A 19,165-nucleotide genomic window follows, 5' to 3' on the forward strand; every position below is an offset into this window, starting at 1 on the left:
ATTTATTCAGTTTGCGGTAGTGTTTATTCTCTCTTCTTTTCTCTTTAAAAAAGAGAGAGAGAAGGGAAAAAAAACTATGTTTTTTAGAATTTCTCAAAAGGCCACTTAATCTACTAAGAACATAAATATTATGCAAAAATATATTTGAAATGTGGACACAAATCATAACGAGTAGTTCTGTTAGTGGGAATGAGGGGGGCGGGGAGTTTTTTCCCCTTTGCTTTAGGTTCTAATTTGTTAAAATAATCGTCAATTATTATAAGTGTTGCAGCTTAATGTATAGCTTGCTTAGCCTATATTTTCATTCATATACTTGCCCAAATTATTTTCAGTCCAAAATAGTGAATTTAGACACATTTTCAGCACCCCAGTGACAGCTGTACTATTTGTATTTAATGTTCGTTTTTTTCCCCCTTTTCTTTTCTCCCATCATAAAAGGACATTCGCTTTTCTCTTCATTTTCATTTAACTATTCAAAAATTAAAAAGTCATGATTTTTTTGTTTTAAGATTTTGGAAGATGTGTTGTTACTATATAAAGTCCTCCCAAAACTCGGGGGCATTGCCCCCTATGCCCCCCCCCCCTATAAATCCACCCATGCCCTTCTGAACCATTCAAAAAAAAAAATTAATAATGTTTTTTTAATTTTTGGAAGATGTGTTGTTACTACATGAAGTCCTCCCAAAACTGGGGGGGGGGCATTTCCCCCCTCCGCCCCCCCATAAATCCGCCCATGTTTCCCCCGAGAAATTTTCGAAAAAAAAAAGTCTGTATTTTGAGGCCTTATATTAGGTAATTGAGACTACAAAAATATGAAAAAAAAATAGGCAAACAAATTCTTTTAAAAGTTATACATTCTTTTGTAAATCAAGATCAAACAAAATAAAAATTGCTTTTGCTCGACAAATCATGGAACTTAATGGACAGAGAGGAAAAACGAGAGAGGAGAAAAGAGAAGCACTTCGTCATCTGCTCATATCGGCTTTTAGTGAAGTTGTTTTTGATCACTCCCCCTACCCCCATTTTTTTTTTCATTAAATGCCCTATAGTATGAAAATTGTACAAAATAGTTTAAAATAAGAAATGGTGTAGACATTCAGAAAATATGAACGGAAGAGTAATATTCTGGTCATTTGGACAATTCATACTTTATTTTCTTGATAAGATACAAAATTGAAGGACTTTTCAAGGAATTTCAAAAACTTAAATAATTTTCAAAGACTCTCGAACAGTTGAAATTATTTGATGCTCTTTATTTACACTTTTCAGAAGTTGATTGCACAGTCTTACTAAATGATTATAACTTTGTAAGACACACCCGTTTTAAGTTAAAAATAAATGCAACGAAATATTTCTCGAAACAAACTTTTTTTTTTCAATCACAAGTAGTGCAGAAAATGAAAGAGAGTAGAGTAAGTGTTATTTTTTTCCTCATACTAAAGGTATTAACAGTATGCAGTAGAAGTAAGAAAAAAAAAAAAAACAAGCAATAACAAAAGAACTTCCATGATACTGAATTCGGTATTAAATAAATGCAAGGCAAGAAAGATATCAGTCACAAAAATGATCTTGAAAATTATGCTACAGAAACGCGAGAATCGTGATTTTTGCATTTTTTACTCAGGATATATCAAGGAGCTGAATTTGGCACATCATGGTAACAAGGTACTCGCCTAATCGGAAACTAGAGGCCCAGCCTTTGGGGAGTCCCCGGCTAGAAATCAGTACAGTGTACGTTTTATAAGAGTTTTAGGGGGAGGAGGGCAGGGTCGTGCACAGAGGGGAGAAGGGACACCTGTTGGCCGGGGTCCGAGCTTAAATGGGGCCCAATATTTTTAAACCTAGGGTTCAAAATATGGGTAAACAATATGGAGGGGGCCCAAAAAAAGCATTTGTGACAGCCCCAAAATTTCTGTGCACTCCCCTGGAGGAGGAAGTGCACAGAAGTCAGTTCGGTAGACTTGAAAAGTCTACCGAACTGACAAAGGGCCTGCCTTAACCCTGGACTGCTCTGAATTGAATTGGGAAAGAGAGCAGGAAGTCCTAATTAAAGGTCTAAATTTCAAGTGTGCCTTGCAGCTAATGAGAACTAGAACTGCTTTTTCTGTATTTCTTCAAAATATTATAAATTTTGAATAGTAGCAAAATTAAGAAAAAAAAAAACTTTGTCATTTTCCTTTTCTGGCATTAGGAATTAAAAAAAAAAAAACTTCTTCTGCTTTACGGTACAAAACATTTTGGGTTTCGGGGGGGGGGGGGCGGGCACGTCAGGCCCCCCCCCTCTGGATACGGCCCTGACCCCCGTTGTATGCTGGTGAGACTATAAGCTTCATTGGAATTTTTTAAGGGTCGTGCTTCATGAGAAAAAGAAAACGACATTGAGAATTTTATTTTCGGCTTCATTTTCCTCATAGAACAAGTAAGTATTTCGTCACATTATTATTAATTAAAAATACTAACTTCCTACTACAATGTAATCTGCCGAAAGAAGTTTCTCGTGCTTAAAGATAATTAAAACATATCTGAGGAGTAAAATAAGTGAAAATTAGAGATGCAAAAAAACCCTCGATTTTGGAGCTACGGGAATAAACCCGGAACATTGGGAATTTTGGAAGTAAACAAACTTGATGTTTTTCCACGTTGATTCTGGGCTTAATATGTTAAGATTTTTTCAGATGATATCACTGCTAAAAAATCTCTTATGATCTCAGTATAATAAAATGAGAAATTTTAAATTGGAATTGAATAAACTTAAAAATATGCTTTTTGAACTTTTTTTTTTTTGAAAGAAATTAAAATTTTTGGCTGATGTCCAAAAATAATTGCGTAAGAATTTCTTGCTGACGTGGAATGATATGTCTTATCTCAGTGCAATTATTAAAGAGTACTAATTATACAAATAAATCATTTTATGGCTAATTGCAGATTAGTAGTGTTGAAAAAAAATTCATCAATGCGTACACACCTTTTCAAAAAAAAAAAAAAAAAACTATTAAAGTTTATTTGGCATTTAAAACTATTCGCCAAAACATTAAATTAGATTTACAGTTGCTTTCAAACTCTTTAGCGAGTGAAGCGGTTCTTTCTGCAGTTTAAAATGTTTCACCAAACGAACAAAAAGACATCAAAAAGTATCTTTCAAACGTAAAATTATTCCGATTGATTAGCTATCCCATCCGTCTAACCGAAAAAAAAAATCCCGTGGGACATTGGAAAATCATCGTCAGAAAAAGAAAATAATAAAGGGAAAAAGTCGTATATTTCATTTGGGTAAAAACAAATCAAAAGTTTCTTTGGAATTCCCAAAGTCTTCTAGCTTTCTAAGCACTTGAAAATGAACTTTGTTAAGTACTTTTTATGTTTTTTCAAAGAACGAACTATGCAATTTTTAGGTGGTTGGGGGAGCCCCCAAAAAACTAGAGCCATTTCAACTTATATATGTAAATCCAGCAATGTATATAATCTGATGAAGATAATGCGTCGATTAAAAAGGAATATTCAAAAATGATTTTTTTTTCTTTGTCGTGTCTATGAAAGTCGTATTAGATATAGCCGTGAGTCTTGATAGCCGGCTTGTGCAATTTCATTAATGTTTTCGGCATATAGTAGTTCCGATGATAGCAAAACTCCTATTCTCCTAAGATCAGCACTTATAGCTAGGCAATCAAAAAGGTGGCCTGGTGTTAAACGCGTATCTAGGCAATAGAGTCTTTTCCGAAATTTTAAAAGTAGGTATTTTTTTTTCTGAAAGAGCACACGGTTAAAAACATAAGATTTGAGCATTTAAAAAAATATTTGACAAAGTTTAATATTTTTTATTAATTATTTTAATCGGTGCGCAGAATCAATTTCATTTTTTACGCTTTTGCACATGATATTCACGGATGACATTAGCGCAATATTTGATTCGCATCTTTACTCCCGTGCACTGGCAATGATAGCAAGCGTGGAGCGCAATATTAATTTCTCTTTTTGATTATCATAACGTGGAATCGCGGTAGACAGCAAGCGTACGCATTCAGCGCGCCAGTGGAATTGCGTGTCGTAAAGGCCCCTATATATACGAGCCGAAGCATCAGCTTAAGTTCAGCGATTTTGGATCGGAGCGCGTGTTAGAGTGGTTGTCTTTTCTGGCAAGTTATCGCGTTTGGTGATTTCTCACTGCGATCGATTATAAGCGGCACGTGAATTGCTTATTAAATAAAGTATTGTTTTTGGCTATTTTGGCGAAACCGGAAACTTTGCTCTGATAACTCACGCTCCGCAACAATGAAAAATCCGATCCAAAATGGCTTAACTTAAGCTGATGCGTTGGCCTATCTATATAACGGCTCTAGCGCGTCGAAGTTCATCACTTGTGACGTCATAAAGACCACGCCTTGTTTGAAAAATCGGACGTTAAAAAAATAAATAAATAATTTAAAATGAAGCGTTTTGAAAATAAAAGTTATTTCTCGCTCGATGTTTTTTTTTTTTTTTTTAACTCATTCTATCAACTTCAGAGACTAAAAGTAGTACCTTTGACTGATGGAAGCATCCCCATAATCACAATTCGCAACTCCAGAGCTCGAATACGTTACCTTGCGGTGGTCAACAATACTACCGAAAAAGGTAAAACATTCCGCTCCACGTGATTTCTTTGGAGTAAATTACAATCTTCAGACAGTTTATGGTGCAATGTTATTTCAGATGAATAGCAAAGAAATCTTACCACAAACACGATGAAAGACTGTCGTTCATCAAGTTTCGAGGCAAGTTATAAGTTACGGCATTTGATTGTTTTATCTTTTTCATCCGCCATTAAACCGTCGCTACAGCCCCCCCCCCCTCCTTCTAGTTTATTGGAGTTGCGAATAAATGAACTAATGCATTTCTTAAGTAAAACGAGAAGGGGGGAAAATTTAAAACTAAGTTGTCTCAATACCGCTGAGCCTTTTCGTATAAAGAAAATTCTGAAGGATACAACTAAATTTCATATGACAAATTAAGCAACTGAATATTTTTACTCAAAACAGTCTTTCTCAAAAGACGGGTATAAAATCATCTCCAGCGCTTCGTGTCGATTTTTATTGACAAAAATTACTTTGATTTTGGAAAACCAAATAATGGAAAGAAAGAGGCCTTACCTGAAAGTGATTTTGCTCCGAGATAGTGGGGTAGGAAAATCGGCTCTGATTTCCCAGTTCGTCAAAAAGCAATTAAGCAATTCTTATAAGGCAACATTAGGAGCAGATTTTCACACGAAAGAGATGATTATCGATGGTGAAATCGTTCATCTTCAAGTATGGGACACAGCTGGACAAGAGCGTTACAAATCACTGGGCTTTTCTTTCTACAGAGGTGCAGACTGCGTCCTCCTTGTGTATGATGTCACATCGCCTGCATCATATCATTCAATTCAGTCATGGAAGGAAGAATTTTTAGCCATCAGCGATCCGAAAGATCCCGAAACGTTTCCGTTCGTCGTCGTCGGCAATAAAATCGATTTGAGAAAAGACACGTCCTGTCCGAATAAGATTCAGGATTTGATGGCATGTGATTATGAAGTACCCTGTTTTGAAGTGAGCGCCCTAGATGGAACTGGTGTTGAGCTAGCTTTCCGGAAAGCAGCTAAGATGGCCATGGAGAAGGATTTTGAGGAGAGATTTTTCGAAATTATTCCTGAAGTGACGTGTCACAATACAAACGGCCGATCCAAATGCTATTGCTAAGATAAATATCTAAATGAAATAATTTTTGACTTTGTATAGATCAATTTCTGTATTTTCTAAATCTTCTGTTCTCCGATATTGAGCCATAATCTTTACTAATAATAAAGCTGAAAGTCTCTCTGTCTGGATCTCTGTGACGCGCATATCGCCTAGAGCGTTTGGCCGAGACTTTCATGAAATTTGGCAAAGTTAGTTTGTAGCATGGGGGTGTGCACCTCGAAGCGATTTTTCGAAAATTCGATTTTGTTCTTTCTCTATTCCAATTTAAAAAAATTTCTCGAGCAAAATTATTACAACGTGAACGACTAAATTACGAAATTATCATAACGTGAAACCGTAACATGGGCAAACAAATGAATATAGCAAATTGGCGAGAAAATAATCATCCAATATTTGAAAATATAGAGGCGAACTAAATGACCTTTTAATTTTCTAGTACTGGCAAAACCGTGCGGGTACCACTAGTTATAATATGAAACATCTACATCAGTTAAAAAACCAACGGTAAGAGTAGAAAGCATAGGGGTACGATTGGCGCTTGACGAGTTTTTCTTTTTACTGGGGAAAGCAAAAATATCGTTACGTCGAAGCCATGTTTCCTATTTTACATTCCATGGATTACTTATATATTTTTTTTTACATGACGCATGTATTCGAGGAACTTACCGTCAATGTAGCTTTGACTGCTGTCATGTGGTTATATTTAATGGCTTGCTTGCGGGAATCATCATAACGTACACTTACCACGTTTTCAAAATTTTTCTCCCTACCAGTTCAACAAAACGTCTTTTTCTGCTTGTCTAAGTCAGCATTGGGATTCTTCTTATTATATTTTAAACGAAACAATCTATTCAATCCATTAAACAGGGATATTTCAGTAATTGGGAATCTAGCGCTGTCGTCTCATTTTTGGTGTAAATAATTTTATTTTGGTATTTTTTTGCTGATTTGTAGTAACACTATGTGAATAGATGTTTCCGCGGTCTCTTTGTTTAGATTTGCAACGAAAAATACCTCTCGCACAGGCGCTGGAGTCAAAAAGTGACGCCAATGAAGAAAGATCGCCAGATTCCCAATTATCGAAATCTTTCCCATTAAACAAGACCAAGCGTTATATTAGAATGAAAAAAAAAAAAAAAAATAATTCCTTTTTCGGAAAACATGAAAAGTTCCCTTAAAATGCAAAAGAGCAAAAATGGCGACAGCTATATATATATTTGAACCGTGGAAAATTTTTTCGTCAGTTTGGCATGTTCTTTGCTGCGATAATTCCACCGCTTGCTTTAATTTTTTGCGGGATTATTTTACATTTTAATGACTTTATTTGGCAGATTTACGGTAACGTGGTCGTCGCGAGTTTTCAAAATCTTGGCGTCACTTCAAAAGTTGCATTTGGTGGAAAAATTCAGCCAAAACAAAAGGGGTCGTTTTCGAAGTTTTAAAAGTATTTTTTTTCTGAAAGAGCATGCTCAAAACATAGGATCAAATGTCCAAATTTCACAAATCTGGCTTGGTAAAAATCAGGATCGAAATTATAGTTTGTGAAACTTAGGCTTATAAAGAAAATTACTTTTTAATTACTATTATCATTTTTTGTTTTTGCAACAATAAAAAAGCAGAATCTGAAGGTCAAAATCTTTGGAATGCCTAATAAATTTGCCACAGCATACGTACATGTTAAGCATTTTTATTTGCTTTTAAGGACCTTAAAAGAAACTTTTAAAACTCAAGTCTTATTTTATCTGCCCTTGTTTTGGGAAAATTTAACTCTCAATGATGATTGCTTTACATAAGGAGTTCCTAACCTGTGAGTCGCGACACATTTAAAATTATATCATCAAATAATTAAAAAATTAAAATACATTGGGGAAAATAGCATCATTTTAGTGTATCATCAATACTAGAGTGCAATGGTGAATCCAGGAGAAGGAATATGGGGCTTCAGTACCCCCCCCCCCCCTCATGCCAGAGTACCTGATCTTCCAACGTCTTTTAAGATTATCTTAAACTTTGGTGTAGGGAATTTAATCTCTACAAAAATTTCGTGAAAAATTCTCGAAATCACACCCTCTAACATCATGCAAAATTGTCTAAAATTTCGTTGTTCAATTCTTCAATTTCGAATGATTTCTCTGAGAAATTCTCTAAACGCCAACCCTTACCCTGAAAGACATCCTGTAGTCCCGTTTTTAGGACTTAATTTTGGAAATATTCCCGAGGAAGAGCCCCGAACCCCATCCCATCCCCTAAGTTCCAAAAAATGGGTTTTTAGGGTTTTAATTTTAAAAAAAATCCCAGGGGGGTGCCTAACTGTCTCCCTTCACATAATTAAAGATCCTATAAAATTTCATTTTTTGGGCTTGAATTTCAAAAACATTCCAGGCGAGAGGGTCTCCAAGCATTTCCCCTTGTCATCAAATAGAACCTACTATTCAGTTCTTTGGACTTGAATTTCGAAAAATTTTCTTGGGAGTACCCACAATCCTTTTTTACCCCCCATCATTAAAGTTCGTATAAAATTCAGTTTTTGGAACTTCAATTCCGAAAAAATACTGAGGGAGAGGCTCCGAATCCAAACCGTTTTCCTAACGTTTACAAAGCTATTGCGTTTTAAGAACCTCAAATTCAAAAATTTTCCAGGGAAACGTCACCCGAACCCAGGGGCGCACTCAACATTGCTTCCTGGGAGGGGCTAGAAATTTCGCAAGAAACTTAGACAAGTGAAGTGAAAGGCAAAATCAATAAAGTTTCAAACGGTCCTCCCCCGAAAAAAAAAGTTACAAGTCCCAAAAAGCGCGATTTTAAGGAGTTTCTATTGACTTCAGAAAATAAACGGAGGTGAGTGTTTCGGGAGAACTGTCTCGAAAATGATTCTCAAGCCTAGAAAACGAAATTCTAGGGATGTTAATAAAAGATGGGGGGGGGGGGGGTAGATGCTACGTGAATGGAGAGGTTCAGAACCCTCTCCAGAAAGTTTTTAGAGATGATTGAGGAAAAACGCTATTGAAGGCTGTCATTGGTGGTATTAGTAATAAAGAGAAAGAGTTCAGATTACCTTTGAAAAATATTCAAAATCGAAGTCTTTAACAACGCGCGATTTTCAACTATTTTTCGTGACGTTAGGAATTCGACATTTCTTTCATCCTGTAATAAGTCCCCAAAACTCATTTTAGGCAACTTTTGGGTCAGTTAGAGAAGAAGGAGAGGGCAAGTGGCCCTCCTTCGGAAATTTTTCGAATTTAAAGAAATTGAAAAAAATTAAAGTTATCTTTGATGAAATTGGGATGGGGTTTAGGGATTGAGAGCGCACTCCTGGTGAATTTCCAAAACTCAAGGCAAAAAAAAAAAAAAAAAAAGCAATTTTAGGCTTTTTTTGCTCCAGGGGGTTCGTTTTCATGCTTCTGGGGGGGGGGGGGTTATGCCCCTTAGCTCCCCCCGTGGGTGCGCCACTGCCCGAACCTCTTCTCTTCCCTTAACTTCAACAAAGATGGTCTACAATTGAGCTTATGTGACATATCACTCTTATTTGCGAAAAATTATAGAGCATCCCTGATCCTTCTCCCCCCCCCCCAGGCTCGGCTCCAGGGGTAGGCGCCCCAGGTAGCTGACTAAGGCGGCAGATTTTAGGGGTGGCAAATTTTGAAGTTGAAACCTTTTTTTTTTTAAATTATGAATATCTCTTTGAGTGCCATAAGATTCACTGCTTCAATGCTAAAAAACACATATAATATAGAAAGTGTATCAGTGCTTGGATATGTAAAACATAGTTCGGAATATAACCAGAAATTCAATTTAATTTTAGAGGTGCAAATTGTGTGATTTAAAAGTCTTTTGAAACATTAATATCTGTTTCAGTGCCACAAGATGCGCTACTTAAATGTTAAAAAAAGTTAATTTAAAGTGTGTACCAGTGCTAGGATATGCAAAACCCGGTTTGGAATTTAACTAGAAACTCATTTTAATTTTAAGCGCTTACCATTATTTTTATTTCATTAATATGTTATTATTTTATATTATTAATATAGGGTAGTAGAACTACTAGAGCCGCCCCTGCCCCTCCCCATCGTTAAAAATCGTCTAAAACTTAATTTTTGGACTGCAATTTCAAGAAGTTTTCAAGTCAGAGTCTCCAAGCCTGAGCCTCTCCTCCACAGATCGTGTAAATTGCAAATTTTAGAACTACAATTTCGAACATTTTCCGGAAGACGACCTCGTGAATGTTAGACTTACGAAAGTAGACTCATATTGTTGATGCTCTTCCACCGATTATATAACGCAACTCTCTTAATTTGTTGCTTGTTAAGGACATCCCCCCCCCCCCGAAGGAAAAATCTGGACTCTCTCTCTTGTTATACATACGTTTGAAGTCTTTCGCTCATCCAGTTTTAGACGATCTTTGCTAAATATCTGTGTTAGTTTACTTGCATTTTCAATTGTAACAGAAAATATACTGCATTTTATTTGAAAAATGTTTTAAAATATATTTTTCCATCAAGAGTTAAAATGCTGCCTTAAAGCCTAGCCAGTGAATGCAGGAGGATCTTAAATTTTCATTAAATTGCTAAATATACAGTAAATTGAAACAAAGCAATTGTTAAGAATTTCAACCAAGTTGTGAAACACAAAGCGGACATTGAACATGAATTTTTATCGAGGAGGACAACACGAAACATAGAAACAGGAATAATATTGCTACCTTTTCTGTTTTCCAAAACTTGCGATTTCCTCCACACATCAAGCTCCCAGGCGAATCATTTGGCCAGACCTAGATAAAATTTAAAGCTGTCTGCGAGCACAAAAAAGTTCATAATTATTTTTAAACAAAAACTGCTGTATTTCTCTTGAGTCTTATATCATGGACAACAGCAAAATTGTAAAGTTGAAAACAAGTAGAGTACTACCAAGCAACCACCAGGTTTTTTCAATTATATTTGTACCTTTTTCTGTATAATTAATTGGTGGAACCTCAAAATTGGCAGCTAAGGTTTTATTGCTTGCCAAACAAGTGTATTAATACACAGTGGTGTTCCCATAGAGTATACTCCATATACGCATATACTCTCAAACATTTATTATACACATAGTGTATACCCTCAAGCTTTAAAAAATTTCATATTATGATAACACATTATGCGTATGATCACATACACATATCGTGCGTAATGGATTACTGGGAGTATACCCTCAGACCCCAAAGCAGAATACTTTACGATGTTCTGCAACGGAAAATCATTTGACTAAAATTGTTCTGCAAGTACCTTAAGCATTGTACGCGAAAAAACGTGACATTTTAAACAAGTTGGGTGGCAAAAATCAAAATCATTTCACATTGTTTTTTTTTTAACTGGACTGTTACTATTTATTTTTGTGGAAATGAGATATTTCCGGAAACATCACAGCTTTCAACCAAATGACTAATTAAAGAGCACTGAATTTGGAAAATTAGTTGATCATGAAAACTATAAAATCAAAAAAACTTTAACAAGGTGTCAAACCTAAACCGATTGGGATTCTCCAAAAATAGTTTATATGCTTTCCAAAATGCATAGAAAGAGCAAAGATACAAAATTTTATAAAAATCCGAACCTATGTGTCAAACCACATTTTTGGTTAATTTTACATGGCATGAAGGAGCAATTAAAATAATGTTACTAAACAAAGAAATTACTGAAATAATAAATAGAATGAGTTGAGTTTGGGTTGCATGTAATAAAACACTTCAAAACAATTAAAATATTTTCTGGATGCAAAAGGATTGAAATCTTAAACAAGACACGCAATTTCCAGCGATGGACATGTTGGCATGTTTCCTAAACAATTGTAGTGGATGAAGATCGATTGGGAAAAACCTACAAAGGACTAATCGAATTCAACATCACGAGCTTTCCCCCAAATTATCGTAATTTGAGACAATTTTAGATTTTCTACTAATTTTAAGAAATTTGCAAACTCTACAGATTTTCTGCATCGCAGTTTCTGCAGATTTTCTGCACCGCAGTTTTTCTGCACCGCAGTTTTTGCAGATTTCTGCAGATTTTCGGCACAGCGGTTTCTGCAAATTTTCGGCATCGCGGTTTCTGCAAATTTTCGGCATCGCGGTTTCTGCAAATTTTCGGCATCGCGGTTTCTGCAAATTTTCGCCACCGTGGTTTCTGCAGAAATTTCAATGAAATTTGCAGAATTTCTGCACAAAATTTGTCAGTTTCCTCTCACATTTGAACAGAATTGTTCTGCAGCTCAGGCATCTGTTCTGCGACGTACGTCGCAAATTTAGTAGTATTCTGCTTTGGGGCCCTCAGAAAAACTGATGGGAACATTACTGGTAATACAGAAATTACTGTTAAAAAATATCAAAATTGTCTGCTAACTATGAAAATTTTCCGTGAACGGCGCTCTCCACATTACCTAGCTCTGCATCCGGCCACTCAAAAGCTTGCATTTTAGTCCTCGACTCGTACCGAAGCATCACTTCAAATTAACTGCACAACACAAAAATAAAATTTAAAAAATTTATATTCATATGTACATAATTATAAAATTTATATCTATATATGTACAATTTAAATACTGATAAAAATTATATCTTTCATTTTACAAAAAATCTCGTCCGTGTATAAGTGAATCACAAATATAATCGGCACTTTCATAACTTCGTCTCGTGCAACTGCCCCGAGACGGGGACGCAAGCCCTGTAGGGCTGCTGGTAGGGCCGCAGCCGGATCGGGGCGCCGGCCCTGTGGTTCGGGAAAGGCACGTAGATCTCGTTGTCGTCCGCCGAATCCACGTCGCCGTCGCTGGAATTGTTGGAAGGCACGAAGTGCTCGGTCCTGACCGGCTTCCTGGGCCGGGGCCTCCGGTAGTACCGGAACTCCCTCGGGAGGGTGTAGGAGCGCGGGAGGGATATCTGGCTGTCCAGGTCCGAAGGCACGTTGTGGGGCTTGTAGGGGGCGTCGGCGTCCGGCGGGGGGCACCGACACTGGGCCTCCCTGACGGTCTCCGGGTTGCGGGAACGGGGACAGATTTTGGTCTTGGACGCCGCCGACATGTTGCTGTTGCTGGACACGTCCGAGTGGTGGGGGTAGATGACGTGGGGCGGCGACGCCAGGTACGAGTTCCTGGATTCCATGTACTCGCAGTATATCCTGGAACTGTCCAGGGAATCCGGGACGAGGAGGATCTCCGGGGTCTGGGATCTCTGCTTGGCTTTGGGCCGCAGTTCGTTCAGGAGGTGGGGGCCCATCAGGGAGTGGTACGGGGGCAGGCGGGTGGCCGGAGACTCCGGCCCGACCCAGGGCTGCTTTTTGGAGTGCGGGATGGGCTGACGTAGAGTGTCCTGATCCCCTATGTCCATCGGATGGGGCCTCTTCAGCTTGCCCTGCTTGATCTCCTCCTCGATTTCCTTCAGCTCCTGGAGCTGCTGCTGCTTCTTCTCCTGCAGCTTCTGCTGGATGTTGACCCTCGACCCGACGCTGCTCTCGTGGTCGCTGCTGCAGGTCTTGGGGGGCAGCCTCTTCCAGAACGGATTGGACTTGCCCCCGTTGGCCAGGGCGGAAACGGGGGCGGGAGGGGGGACGAAGCTGGACGGCTTCTTCTTCTTCCGCTTGAAGGCCGGGTTGAGCCGGCAGTTGAACACTCCCGGTATGCCGCTCACCATGCCGTTCTGGAAGTGTCCGTTGGACTGGTGGAAGATGACGGGATGTGCCGACTTAGACGGCGGCGAAGTCCCGGACGCCTTGCCGCCGTTGCCCAGGAGTTCGCCCTCCGAGCCGGGCTTGGAGTCGTGGTTATCACAGGTGTCTGTCATGCAGTCCGCACAGTGAGACTCGACATCGCTGGGAGTCAAGCTGTGCTTCAGGTGCTGAATGTGGAAGAACTTATAGTACAACACCATGAACAGCATGCCGACGAGAAAACCTCCCCACGCGATGCAAATCGCCGTGTTGTGGTACCATTCCGCATTCCCTTTCAGGAAGAGGAAGACCGCCATCAGGAGCGAATTCTCCAAAAACATGGTGACGTAAAACGCGACCATCTTCTGCTGAGCATTGATTTCCTGAAGGTTGATGTAACAAAAGATATACACAAACGCAATCAGCATGGAGTACATGGTCTTCTTCTTCAGAGATATCGATTCGCCGTGGAACACGTTCTTGGGCGAAATCAGCCACAGAAACATCGTCAGCCAGTGCAAGGCTATGACCACGAAAACCCAGTAGTGGTACAGGGTGGCGTACACGGTCAGGATGACGACGCGGGAGGACACGGTCCCCAGCCTCCAGAAGAACTGGAAGATGACGCCGAGCCAGGTCAGGACGAGCTTGTGGATGTTACGCCGACGGACATTCTTGCTGAAGGACGCGAGGGCCCAGCAGACGCTGAAGAGGGACAGGACGGTCGAAACCAGATTCAAGTCGGTCACTTCGGCGGACGACGGCTTCGTCCAGACGAGGTACAGCTGGATGAGCAGCATGGGAGCGGCTTCGCAAAAGGCGTGGATCAACCGGAGCATGCACAGATCCCGGACTTCATTTTTGACCACACCGAGATCCACGGGCAAAAACAACTTGAAGTACCTCCACAGAACACCGAACTGTATCAAATGAACAAATGCGACAACAGACAACTTGAAATCTTTGCCGCTATTCCTGTGAAAATACCATTTCAGTGACAGCAGCTGGCTGATGAGCAGGGACAGCATGATGCAGGACAGAGATAACACGAACCACGCGAGCTCTTCCTTGACGTATAGGGTATAAATGGTGACGACATCGAAGACAATGTCACAGAAGTATGATGCCAATGATATGATGTTGAACAAAACATCACAGAGGGGAAGAAATTCTTGAGCCATAGCACCTAGGCTGCTGGTAAGTCCACATCTTGCATAATACAAAATTAAATTAACTTGGCAACAATGAATAGGTTTCAGCCATTGAACTGCACAATCGGACCCCCTTGCCTTTTGGAAACATCAGGTGTAATAGCAGCAATGCATGGGGAATTTGCCTGGACCCCTGAAATGAAAAAACCTTAAAATAAGTTGACAAACTAAAACAATAGAAAATACTACACAATAGATTCTATTTATTCCGAAGAGACATGGGACCTAAAGAGTTCGAATTATAGGGATGTTCACTACTGATGGAATCATATATATTTCAAGTGACCATCAAAATATGTTCAGAATATCAGGGTGTTTATATTAGGGAGTGTTCAGATAGAGTTCACTGCAATAAAAAAGCAAAAAATAGGAAAATTAATTTGAATATCTTGAATTCAAGTTAAGTTCTCCCCTATTAATAAGACCCTACTTGTTGGGTTTATTTGTTTCTAAAAACTGCAACAGCCACCAAGAATTGACTTTATGCTAAAAATGACCCTACCAACTTTGCACTATCCTCTTTAGACAAAAACAGCATCCAGCACACAACAAACTTTTGAGAGCATGTTCCTCCTTTGGGCGAAGGCATCCATCAGACCCAAATAAAATTTAAAACTGTTTATAAACTCAAACGAGTGCTTAAAAATTTTCTGTCAAAAAAAGTGGTACTCTTCCCAAGTTTTAATCCCGGCCAGCAGAAAAAATTTAAAGTTGAAAGTTCTACTATGCAACCAGAATGTTTTTTTTTTTTTAAATTATATTTACTCCTTTCACGACATTATTAACTGGGGGACCTCAAAATTGGAGATCAGCATTTGTTGCTCATTGAAAAAACAAGAATATTACAAAAGTTTGTTTAAAATATTTCAAAAATTTCTGTAAACTTAGGACACAGGGGCTGGTGGTGTTCGTAGAGGTCCTGGTTCAAAAATCAAAGGAACATCGACATTGGTCGAGTGAGAGTAATAAGCAATTCATAGATTGCTTGAAAAAAAAAAAAAAGCAAAGATGGAGTTGTTTGATTCATGCAAAAGATGGTAATGATATCTGCTCACCAAAGTTTGATTTTTCTAAATAATAAATAAATAAAAAAAGAAGAAAAAAAAAAAAAAAACTCGAAAAAGTTGGACTTTTTTTATTTAAATCAGATTTTTAAAAAAATCTTTTTAAAATCTAAAATTTACAGACATTAAATTACCTTATATTTATAAACATAATATATTTCATACAAGATATGAAAAAGCAACTTTTTAGCCACTTTCATTTCATGGCAGTAACTATTTTATTAGTAATAGGTATCAGTAGCTCAGTTTTAGTACAAATGCATGATTCAAATTCAACTTAACATTTAAGATACTTGGAATAAGAATAATACAAACTACTTTCAACAGCAAGAATCAGATCCTTTTTTTTTTTTCTAAGTTTTCAAGTAGAATTTTCTCCTTTGATTACAAAAAATTGTCACGCATAATAATAGAAATTTTACAATAACAATTAAAAAAATTTTGATTATTAATCACTAGGTTTCAACTCTAGCTGTTGTATCCCCCCCTTTTCCGCTACAACCACCAATCTTTCCAATTATAATTCTAGAAAAGAGTGATACTACTTTTCCCCAGAATTATAAATTTCACTTTTTAGAAGAATAAATTCTTAAAATTTGGCAGTTTTCTACGTTCATCAGCTTATAGTCGACAAAAGTTCTGAAATGGATTCAATTGGGGGCGAAAGAGGCAACTAAGGCTCTCTAAGAGCTCAAAAATATGAATTGTTGCTTGAACCATTTCGAATCTTCTTTGACATACATCAGAAGAAAGAAAAGCATCACTCAAATGTTTGAAGGATATGTACAGTACAGAATTGCAGATATTGATATTTGGGAGATGAATTTGATCATTTTATTATGTTTCTCCAAAAAAAAAAATAAGGATACCTTTAAAACACCTAGAAAATCCAGACCCATTAGGTCGCTTTTGTTATCACATTTATCCAGCAGCTAAAGCAGGGTTCGTACTCAATTTCAGAAATAAAATGAAGGATTTTTGGAGGAGTTTTGAAGGAGTACTAATGGGCTGTCCTTACAGGGCTCAATACAGGCTGATTTTGCTACCGTTTTTCGCAAAAATCATTTTTTTGAAATCGGTACTTCCACAAAAATCAAGTAATAAAATCAGTAGCTTCACAAAAACATCGAAAATTTCACAAAAATTCACATTTTAAAATATAAAATTTGTTTATCCGTTTAAAACAAAATATACTCATAAAATAAAATTATAAGCAGGTTTACATGAACAATCGCTTAAATAGAAACCTTTCTGTAGTATTTTAACTAATTTTTAGCTGTTTCTAACCAAAGTGCATTTATGCAATATTATCGCAATCTTTAAACATCTGTTTTGAGGAACCGTTTTTCTAATAATTTCCTATATTGTACACAGTACATAGACCATTAAGCTGAAATTACGATGGTATTTTTCGTACCTCTTAGGTTTTTAGTCCCCCCCCCCAAAAAAACAAAACCTGTTTAAAATACTAGAATGACATTTGCACTACTTCTTTTGCAAAAATTAGGATGCGTCTAAAATTTCACAGAAACAATGCTGATAAAAAAAAACTTTCACAAAAATAGAATGATGCAATACTTTCACAAAAATGGGTAGTGAGAAAAAAATCCTGGATTGGCCCCTGCCTTAAATAGTGTTGCACTTTTATTCATCGTATTTGACCCCCTTCCCCTTAGTCACAAAATGTCACACTTCACCTTACTACTCCTCGTCACATGTCATAACATAGTGTTGTAACAACTGTGTGATGTCACTTTTTATCCCTCTTTCTCTTACCCTTGTCACAATTTCATGAACCCTCAAGTTATGACATCAAACATGGATGACCCTTTTTACATTGTCCGAACTGCGATTTACTAAACAATTGTTTTCTTTAACACAATTGCTTAATATAGTACATCTACTTATGTATTTTTAAATATTTAAATAATAATTAGACAAACTGACTTTTGCTGCTGAGAGTGGAGGGAAAAGCAATAGTTATAAAACTTGAAAAAATAGCTAAGCACCATTTAAGCATGTTTTACTTCACTTATGAAATGTCTTAGTCATCTAATAATATTTTCACCTTCAACTTTTATGACTCCTACTAGCTGCATGCCCAGCGTTGCACGGGCTACTTAAAAAATGAAAGAGATGTCCAATTCATGTTTCTGTATTACTCTGACATCAGTTTCCAAAGCGCTAAGGAGTAAATAAATACGCGTAATGCAATGTTTGCAAAACACCAGTAGAGCATATTTTTGGCAAAAATCTCTTTAACGTTAATCATAGTTATCAATGATACAAGTTATGAGTATTTTCAATTAGCACAAAAGATGAAAATATATGCATCATCAACTATCATAATCTGTGCTCACTTTAAACTGAATTAAATCTGATAGACTATATCTGAAACATTTGTATGTACAATTACGATCAGCTTTTTACATAAAATGACACACACTTTTTGGTTGATTACGTGAAACTAAAGCACCAAGACTAAATAAATACCAATAAGCATTAATTTAATACCAAGTCATCAGATTCCAATCTAGCTTTAGTTAAAATCCTTAAACACAATCTTTTTTTGTTCAACTCTGTTTCACTTAAAGAAATCCAAACATTCTTAATTTAACATGTTCTTTTCACGATACAAACTGTATTTCAAAAATAGAAACAGGAAGGAAAAAGAGAGTTTTTACAATTTGAAAACTCACCCATGTGACGGGAAAAAGATCTACTAAATAAACATAATTAGTCGTACATCCTAAATGTACCAAAATATGAGGCCGGTGAATGATAAACGTACACTACAATCAATAAATATAGCTAAAGAAACAACTTTCATATGCTGAAAAGAGTTAAGAACGTGGAATGTTAAAAAAAAAAAAAAAAGACGATAAAATAAAGGCTATTTCCGAATAGAGCAACCAATTTTAAACTAATTTAAAATGAAATTCTAGATGGAAACGTTGTTTTAAGATTTGGACAGCAGCCAAAAAATCTCTTTTAAAACAATTATTAGAATTTTACTTGCTCACCCATATGCAAAATGGCAACAGGAAAGAAATAAAAATTCCTTAATAACGTTATGTTAATTAACGTTTTAATTAATATCTCCGCTAATTAAAGTCGCACAATTACGAGATCGGTCCCATTGTTTTCTTTGGAAAATTTCGAATTGAACGGTATCTCGTTTGATTCCCGATTCGAAGTGGTTCTAGAGAAGATAGATCTTCAGACAGACAGACAGACAGACGCGAACAGATTTTAATATTATAGTGGATATATACTTTGAAGTAATGTTGGAAAATTGCCCCCTCACTTGCTGGTGGGCCCCTGGCAAGAGCCACTCCTGCCAAAACCCCCCCAGGTATACCACTGCATACTTGCCAACCTTCGAAGGAAAAAAAACAGGAGATTTTACTAGAGGTATATAGGTGATTCACGATCGACATATCCTCATTACAGAATTATTAAATTATGCTTTTAAATAACATGAATACTTTAAAGTGAAATCGGGATTT

General features: G+C 37.2%; 2 protein-coding genes across 2 annotated transcripts; one reads left to right on the forward strand and one right to left on the reverse strand.

The window, feature by feature from the left end:
- The first annotated feature begins 5,249 nt into the window (after nt 1-5,249).
- LOC129220469 (ras-related protein Rab-7a-like) lies at nt 5,250-5,711 on the forward strand. Its single transcript, XM_054854892.1, has one exon. It carries the CDS (start codon nt 5,250-5,252, stop codon nt 5,709-5,711), a length of 462 nt encoding a protein of 153 aa, XP_054710867.1.
- A 6,600-nt stretch (nt 5,712-12,311) lies between these two features.
- Nucleotides 12,312-14,646, reverse strand: LOC129227338 (uncharacterized). The gene has a single exon (XM_054861884.1). It carries the CDS (start codon nt 14,560-14,562, stop codon nt 12,355-12,357), a length of 2,208 nt encoding a protein of 735 aa, XP_054717859.1. The 5' UTR covers nt 14,563-14,646; the 3' UTR covers nt 12,312-12,354.
- Between the last annotated feature and the right edge of the window lie 4,519 nt (nt 14,647-19,165).

This window comes from Uloborus diversus, chromosome 1 (assembly GCF_026930045.1).
Source record: "Uloborus diversus isolate 005 chromosome 1, Udiv.v.3.1, whole genome shotgun sequence".
NCBI lineage: Eukaryota > Metazoa > Arthropoda > Arachnida > Araneae > Uloboridae > Uloborus > Uloborus diversus.